Below are 9,305 nucleotides of genomic sequence, written 5' to 3' on the forward strand. Positions count from 1 at the left end.
ACCAAATCTTATGTTCCTTGCGTCACTGCAAAATCTTTGAACTCTCTGTCGATCTTTCTCCATTGCGTTCCATCTGCGGGGTGTCTCAACTCCCGTCCGACTTACGGTCCTCTTTGTGCCATCGCAACAACTTGGCATGCTCTTTGTTCTGAGCAGACGTTTCAACCGTGGTATTATAGGAGCATACCACATCACCTTGGCGGGAACCCTCTTCCTGGGTTTACGGCCCTCAACATCGTCGTCACCGGGTCATCGCCTCGATCTTATAACGCAATGCGGTGCATACCGGGCATTCATTCAAATTCTCGTATTCACCGCGGTAGAGGATGCGATCGTTGATGCATGCATGTATCTTCGTAACCTCTAAACCTAGAGGGCAGACAACCTTCTTTGCTTCGTACGTAGTGGCGGGCAACTCGTTATTCTTTGGAAACATATTCTTCAACATTTTCAGCAAGTTTTCAAATGCCGAGTCAGCTACACCTGCCTGTGCCTTCCATTTCAGCAAATCCAGTGTGCAGCCCAGCTTTTTCAGACCATCATCGCATCCGGGGTACAGCGCCTTCCTGTGATCCTCTAACATGCGATCCAAATTCTCCCTCTCTTTTTCAGTTTCGTAGCGTCTCCGTGCATCAGCAATGGTCCGACCAAGATCATCAACGGGATCATCACGTGCCTCTTCTTCACCTTCCCCTTCACCTTCCCCTTCACCTTCAGCATCCTCCATGAAAGTATCACCGAAATGAGCAAGATAGCTTTCATCGATGAAATCATCCCCTTCTTCATCTTCTTCCATTATAACCCCTCTTTCTCCATGCTTGGTCCAACAATTATAGCTTGGCATGAAACCGTGCCGAAGCAGGTGCATGTGAACATCTCTTGAGGAAGAGTAACCCTTCGATTCTTACGGTTAACACATGGACAGAGATAACAAAACCCCCCAGCTTGTTCGCATTAGCCACTACGAGGAAATCTTTCAAACCCGTACTGAACTCGCCGGAGAGTCGGTTACCGTACATCCATTGTCGATTCATCTGCATTATTATAATATAAAATATATAATTAACCATCATGCATTTATTAAACTAACTAGCTACAAACAATATAAATTAAACAATGAACTACACACACATGCATATTTTATCAACGACACACCAAAGGTTCAAGTTGCTAACCGCGATCGAGGAGGAAAAAATAAATGAGAAAGCTCAAGTGTGGCTCCAACACTTCATATCATGTTTGTTTCATGCTCTTGGGGCATTTCATCAAACACCTTATGTGCATAAGAGGAACCAAAAGCAAACCTAACACCCACTTGTGAAGTTTGTGAAGAGAATGGCTCCAAATGGCTAAGTGTTGGCTGCTGGATGGGTATATATAGGGGAGGGGCTTTAGTCCCGGTTGGCCTGGCCAACCGCGACTAAAGGCCTTCGGGCACCTTTAGTCGCGGTTGGCCAGGCCAACCGCGACTAAAGCCCCCCACGTGCAGCGGCTGGCCACCGAGCGCCGTGGGCCCAGGCCTTTGGTCGCGGTTCGCCTCCCGAACCGTGACTAAAGGTCCCATTAGTCGCGGTTCCTACAGCTTCGCGACTTATGGGGCTCACCGGAAGCCTGTTTTTCTACCAGTGCTTCCACGATCTTAGGCCAAATTAAGTTGCGATTCAGCTCGTGGCTTAGAGGAAACTGAAAAATAGGAAAGGAAACTGAAAAATAGGGGAACAAACTTTGCTCTCATCAAAGAACAGGGAGACGGGTTAATTAGGGCTTAGATGAGTAATTAAAGTGGTCTAACAAAGGAGGCTTGATCCCCGGACATGACTGAAACTCAATGGACCAATGATCCCTTTAGCAATGCTGTAAGAATTCATAGTGTGAATGATTGCAAACAACAAAAGATTTTATCATGCCAATGAAGCAAAAGTACAGGGTAAAGAAATGCAGTTTTCAGAAATTAATCACCAACAACCTGTCGCGCAGATTGAGACACGCGAACTACGAACTTGGAACCAGTTCAAAGCAAATAGATAAGGAATTGGCAAACTCAGCTAAGTGACTGAAAGTTTCATCATCATCGTCGTGGTGGTATATTACAATGGGAACAACCAGGCAAGTCACAGGCCAGGCCATTGCTGGAGCAAAACACCGGTACCTACTACCTAGCAGTCGTAGCTACTACTAATTGAGTCCCCAGCAGCTGAGGTACATCACCGTCCTCAGCCCTTCTTCGGCCTTCTCCGCTCGCCGCTTCTCTGCCACCGCCGCCGCCGAGATGGGAAGCTGCTTCTTGCCCTGGGAGACGGCGCCGCGGGCGCTGGCCTTGGCCTTGGCGGCCCGGTGGATGGACCTGAGCGCGTAGTTCCAGCGGCAGAGGCCGGCCTGGTCCTTGAGCGCCTCCACGGCGCCCACGCTCATCGCCACCATCCACGATGCCTTCGCTGCACCGGCCATCTCTTCTCCTTCTTCTTCTTGCTGAGTTGTTCGGGAATGGAAACTGATTTGTGGTCGCTTGGTATCTGTGTAGTGTTGGACTTGGAGTGTAGTGAAAGAACTGAGTCGATGCTTGTGATGTTGGAATGAGGGGTTGGAGTAGGTTGGGTTAGGGTGTGTTCGGTTCTAGAACCGAGTGGAATGGAACGGAACCATTCCGCACCTAAAGCCAATTCTTGTGTTCGGTTGTGGAATGGAACGGAACCGAGTGGTTCCTCGAAAGGGAATATTCTCTCCATATGCGGAATGCACCCATTCCACCAAATCCGGCCGAAAAATAATTAGCCATTGTTAATTACGATTTTGAGATTAACAAGGCCATTTACCACTATTAATTACCATTTTGAGATAAAAGATTAAACTTTAACCTCATTTAGTTCTACTCTCCAAATTCCCCCAACCGAAAAAAAAATATTAATTATGATTTTGAGATTAAAAAGGTCATTAGGCATTGTTAATTACAATTTTGAGATTTAAATTACTATTTGCCATTGTTAATTACGATTTTGAGACAAAAGTTTAATTTAACCACATTTCGTTCTGCTCTCCAATTCCTCCAACCGAACAAAAAACGGTATCATTCCGTTCCTCTTTTTTGTCCAAACCGAACACGGGGATGGAACCATTCCATTCCTCTGAAACGGAACCATTCCATTCCATCCCACGCCATTCCAGAACCGAACACACCCTTATATAACGGTGGAGTGAGCAAAACAGGTGGCCGCAGGCACTGGTTTCCCAGGAAACAGGGTGCTTTCGGAGGCACTTTGCTTGTTTACGCCGCACCTCTCGCTATCGTCTCGGTGCAGTAGGTGGCACCTACCTCGTCTCGCCTTGTTTATTTGTAGCGGGAGGGACGGTTTTGTCCGTTGCGGCCACAGCATGCCGGCAGCGATAAGATGGGAGTGACGTGTAGAGAACGCCTTCCAAGATTCAATAAACATAGTAACTAAATTCTGTTTTTCGAAAAAGTATGATGGTTATACAACTCTAAATCCATTCATAACTTATTTTGTTCTGAGCGTGAAAAAGGTACTCCAATTTATAATAAATATCAATGATTTAGTAAGTATCGATGATTTAGCATAAAGTTGTACTAAATCAGCAAGACTTCTTATTGCGAATATATATACCAATTACACGCAGTCTGTGCAATAACAAAATGTCCTAAAGACATTACAGATGCATGCAATCCTACTAAAAGAAGAAGAGGAGGAGGAGGAGGAGGAGGAGGAGGAGGAGGAGGAGGAGGGAGAGGGAGAAGGAGAAGAGAACCCGCTACTGCGATTAAAACCTTGTAGGTGCAACACAAACCAGTATCAAAACACCACCCAAAGTTCCCTAAAAAAACACAACCCGAAGTCAAGGCTCTAAAAACAATGTCTTCAACATGAAAATTCATATTGGATCCTGGGCATCAGTGCTCTTGCCAGATTAAAAAATTCGAAAATTATATTTATATGTTTTAAAAAATTGTGTAACAAAATTCTAAAAGTACCTAATGATGTACCCCACTAACCTACAAAATCTCAATTTTAAATGTTTTGTTTTCTGACCTATACAAAAATGAAAAATCTATTTTCTTTTTGTAGATTTGAATCACTATACTCAGATCTATGCATTTGTTATTTTTGTACAGCCTAAAATACACATTATTTTCAGTTGAAAATTTACACGATTGTGGGATACAATACCGGCTACATCATGATTTATTTCAGATTTTTATGAAGTTTAGAAATATGATTTTTAATTTATTTTTTAAAGTGAGATCACTGGTGCTCATGTGCACCAAATCTCCGTCCGTCTTCAACAAGACTATTTTGACCTTAGCTTTTCATCCTAAAGCAAGTATACCCTCTCCAAACGATGCCCTTTAACAAGACCATTACTAGGCACAACCAATTATAAGCATCTCCATCGGCAGCCCCAAATAGGCGCCAACAGGTGCGCCGGTACTCGCGTATGGGGGACTCCGGCACGCCTTCCTCCATTTGGGAAAGGGTTTCCCACACCGGTGACCCCAATACGGCGGCCCCAATAAAAGTGAAGGTGGTGGCCGCAGAGATGAAGGTGGTGGCGGGATCCTAGCGACTCCCATGAGTTCGGGGCGTCAGGCCAAGGCGTGATTTGGTCCCAGATCGTCTCCGCGCATCTTATGGTCTTGCTATAATTTTCGAAATTAATTAATAATAATTAGATGCATTGATAAGGGTTTATTGTCTTTTTTTAAAATAAAACAATTCCTTGTACTCATGAGTGCAATTTATACATAATAACTAATCTAGAGTAGTTGTTGAATTTATAACATCAGTTTGTGAGGAGTACAAATTTCAACACAATAAAAAATTTAATCTGTATATGGAGGTACAATCGTATGTCCATGTCTCTAGCCATTCCTTCGTTTTGTATTCCTCCGAACCACAACCCCAAACTTTCCCTATTACTATTGATTTGTCTGCTCCTATGTTTTCCGACCATGCAAATGAAATGGGCCCTAAGAAGAGGAGTAGTTCACCACAACACCAGCTTGTGCACAGCCGAACCAATTTTCAGATTCTCAAAAAAGAAGAGGAATGGATTTGTCTCTCGCGTATTAGGATTTTCGTAGTTGAATCGTTCTCATGCAGTAATTGTACGGTAGCCAAGCCTGAGTGCAAACGCTCGGGCAACAATGAAGTTGTGTCTGCTTGTGGTCTCATGGAGAGCAAATACTAGTGGTCGTTGTACATTTATGCTGGACATTTTGACTTATTTATAGATTATTCTTCAATAGTTATAAAATGATTTTCCATGGATAATAGATAATTTTAACTAGTTTTTACTACATCTAAAAATTATTAACCGCATGTGTGTAAAATTAAAGTTCATGGTTATACAATACTATTTGATTTCTGATTATTAATATGTAATGGTGGCAAAGTAACTCCCTTTTGTCATAATAGTTATGTTTTCTAGTTTTCTACTAGATATATCAATGAGCTACATTGTTTTTAGCACTAATAAAATGGAGAATCAAATGCTTTTTTGTGTGTGTGTCTATTTTAGTATCTATAAACATGTCGGTGCATTATTGAACACGCGAGTCTTAACAAATATTTATCAGAGATTTCTGGAGTATCATTTTTAACTTAGTTATAAGAAATGTGACATTTCTAGGGTGCTTGAGATGTTAGCAGGTCCTCGCTAGTATTTATAATTAGGAGGTAACTTCCATCACTAAGTCACATGCCATGGTGTTAGTATTAGGATTACCTATTTCTAACAACTTGGCTAGGACCTCATTAGAGTTTCATGAATATCCTCATCCTTTTCTCGGGTTGATTACTACGTATACTTGATTGCCGCCCCCACAGAAGAGGTATCCCATACTAGTACAAAAACAACCATTCCAAACCATAGAACTAAAAAAGCATTCCAATGCTTTTGTCATCTTCAAGGATCTACCGGTAGGGACGAGGAGAGGGAGGCACACCGTCTCCGAAAGATATTTAAACGTGGATACCGTACCCAAATGACTAGGTTTACTAGATCATTTTGGTTGCATACAAATTTATCAAGGACTTGGTTATTAGGGCCATTTCTAATATTTAAAAAACATGTACATGCAAATTCTAAATTATCGACGACGTGGGCTTAGCCCAGTGGTTGGGGTTGCAGTGGCGCACCCCAACGACCGGAGTTCGATTCCTGTCAGGGACGAATTTCGGAATTGTCACGCCAAGTCCCGCTTCTACTATATTATCTAGAAAATACCTACATAACCAAAATATTCACATCATTCAAACTATATGTAAACTCCAGGATTCCTACATCAACCACAAGAAATTTATGTAACTTCTTAACCCATAGTTTCATCAAGTTCATGAAAAAATGATGTAGAAATGACAAGGTTAATGTCTAGGTTTTGATTCCTAGTAAAAAAGTTATATGTAGGTGGGGAATTTATGACCACGTAACAACCTCGGGAACACAATGAATATGCATGTTCAAGTCCCGGGAATAGATCGCCGGTAACATCCCTACTTCATGATGGAGTCAATGGAGTTAATGTGTGTGAGGTGATGGTGTGTTGTGAGGGGGTGTCGGGTTCCGATGGGAAGCCGACTAGTGCTTGTTCTTCCCTGATGGATAAGAATAAGCTATGAACGGTGAAAAAAAAGAAATAGTCTATCGCTGCCTCGTTATCTCCAAGTGCAGGAGAGTAGGAAATTGAACTTATCTCGCTTTGGTTTCTAGGATCTGGTTTCCGCTTGGTCGATCGGTCTCTACTACTTGGCTTGGTATCCACTTGGCTAGCTCCTTCCCCATGTGGTTGAAGTCGTCATGCTAAGCCCCAAAGGTCCAGCCCAACAGAGCAACAACGACAGCGAATGATGACAACCGTAGATCAGAAGAGGCTAACTTAAAACCACACCGACAAACACGTAAACCAACCGGATCTCACGAGATCCGCCGCGCACATGTCCCATGCGCCCTCTGTGGCGCACACATATACAAATCGAAGCTAGAGAGGGGAAGACCTTATTCTGATTTCAGGATGTAGCGGTCGTTCACCATTATGAAAAACACACTGAAAAACAATGTTGACAAAGAATGAAAACCCTATGTGGTCCACTACACCTCCAAACACCCAAAGCTACCGAGGATGGAGTGGACCAGCAGCGTTATTGTAGAGGAGTGACCTCGGCAATCTTCAATATGTTTGTGATTGTTGTCCTTGAGTTTGTAAACACCTAAATTACACTCCAATCGATAATAAGTGTTCCAGATTTAGCATTAAGTTGATTAAATCTCAGAAATTTAGTACTTCATTCCATCCATATTACTTGATGCTAATATGGATGTATCTAGACATATTTATAATTAGAAGGCAACTTGCAGCAGCTAACTCGCATGGCATGTTGTGAGTATTAAAGAATCTTTAGCTATTAATAAAATGTCATAATCCCTTTCTAGGCTTTATTAGCTCGCTGCTTCTCTACCGCCGCCGCTACAACATAGCTTTTACTAGTACAAAAATAGTTATTACAAACAATAAAAGAGTGAATTCCACTTTATACCCTCTAGTTATGCATTTGTGATAGTAATTACCCCGCCAAGTTAAAATTCGTGGAGATTACCATTTTAAAAGGTTTCAACCGTGCTAGGTCATGATCAAGGTCTAAAACTATCAAGACGATAGTGTGGAATGATACATATGGATTAACGAAGGTTGAACATAATCGTCAAAGAGTCCCTCCGATATTTACATATTTTGTTGCTCCACATCAATGTATCATAACTATCATATGTAACAATAACAAGTAAAATGCTAAGTTGGGGGCTAAACCATGTTTAAAGACTCCTAAATGGAATATTTTGGTAAATGATTTACTAAATGTGCAATATCTGTCATAAATGTACAACTACAAAGTCTCACTCAATGGAGCCGAAACGGTTATGTCATCTGCTAGAAGGGGAACATATTCCCAAAAGGCCATTGTACGCATTGACAGATCCAAATGGTGGCCAAGGTGGTCCATGGACCACCATGAGATTTTCGCATAGCCTCTATATTATAGCAGAAAAAATAAGAGTACTTATATTTATATGAAAAGTTACACTGTTGGACCAACTTGGAATATTGAGGTAGATCGGCTTGTACGAGAGATGTTTGGATCTGGTTACCATACATATTCGAGTCTATTTTAAATCATTTGGGATGTACATCAAATTTAGAAAAGGAATAGTCATTGGAGCCACTTTTAAACATGTAGAGGACTATTTTGAGTTGGTATATAAAACACCAACATAACCAAAATATTCACATAACTCATACTATATGTAATCTTCACGATTCTTATATCCAACACAGAGTTCAGCGTAATCTCAATTAAAATTCTTAACCCATAATTTCATTTTAAAGATATCTTAAAATGGAAAAGAGAGAGAGTGTGCGTGTGCGTATGGGACAAGGCGGTTTTGCAATCAGGTGCATATGCTTCTGATTTTCAAAATGTATTTTTGACATATTTAAATATTAAAAAATTCAACAAAAATATAGCATGAACATATCAGCATTCTATGTGCTAGCAAAGTAGTTTCTCAAAAACCCTATATTTTTTTGTGTCATACTAAAAAGATAAAATTTGTTGCTAAAAACGCTCTTCATGAGACATTTCGTTAACTTTTTTGAACATGATAAAAAAAATCGACTGCTCGCGAAACAGTTTTGCGTGTACAGATAGAATGCCAATATGTGCGCGCAATTTTTTTTCAGAACCCTTTTAACATTTTGAATTGTTTTTGCGGTGGGTCCAAAAGTGCATTTTCGAGTGTGTGTGTGTATAACAAAGCGGGCAGCTTTAGCTAGGAGATCAGGTCAAAATAATTTCTGGTTGGAGCTTGTCCCACCGATAATATGTTTGTGATTGTTGTCCTTGAGTTTGTAAACACCTAAATTACACTCCAAACGATAATAAGTGTTCGAGATTTAGCATTAAGTTGATTAAATCTCATAAATTTAGTACTTCCTTCGATTCATATTACTTGATGCTAATATAAATGTATCTAGACATATTTTAGTTGTAGATACGTCCATTTTAACATTAAATAATATATGGATCCAAGGGAGTATAAAAGTTGTACTAACCACTAACTTAATACCAAATCTCTAACACCTACTATGGATCTGAGGAAGTACCTTTTTACCTTTTTTTTGCTTCCACGATCTTCGGCTAAATTAAGTTGTGATTCAGTGGTTTATAGAAAACTTAAAAATAGAGAAGGAAACTGTCATGTGGCTCATCCGGTCACTCTCATCAAAGAACTTCGAGATG

The 9,305-nt window shown here is 41.0% G+C and overlaps 1 protein-coding gene across 1 annotated transcript; it reads right to left on the reverse strand.

Annotated features, from left to right (window-relative positions):
- Window positions 1-1,872: 1,872 nt before the first annotated feature.
- LOC127337017 (uncharacterized) lies at window positions 1,873-2,578 on the reverse strand. The gene has a single exon (XM_051363880.2). It carries the CDS (start codon window positions 2,446-2,448, stop codon window positions 2,176-2,178), a length of 273 nt encoding a protein of 90 aa, XP_051219840.1. The 5' UTR covers window positions 2,449-2,578; the 3' UTR covers window positions 1,873-2,175.
- Between the last annotated feature and the right edge of the window lie 6,727 nt (window positions 2,579-9,305).

The sequence above is a fragment of the Lolium perenne genome, chromosome 2 (genome assembly GCF_019359855.2).
Source record: "Lolium perenne isolate Kyuss_39 chromosome 2, Kyuss_2.0, whole genome shotgun sequence".
Taxonomy (NCBI): Eukaryota; Viridiplantae; Streptophyta; class Magnoliopsida; order Poales; family Poaceae; genus Lolium; species Lolium perenne.

Excerpts from the sequence above, each read along its gene's own strand:
- LOC127337017 (XM_051363880.2), bottom strand. The coding sequence starts at position 2,448 with ATGGCCGGTGCAGCGAAGGCATCGTGGATGGTGGCGATGAGCGTGGGC.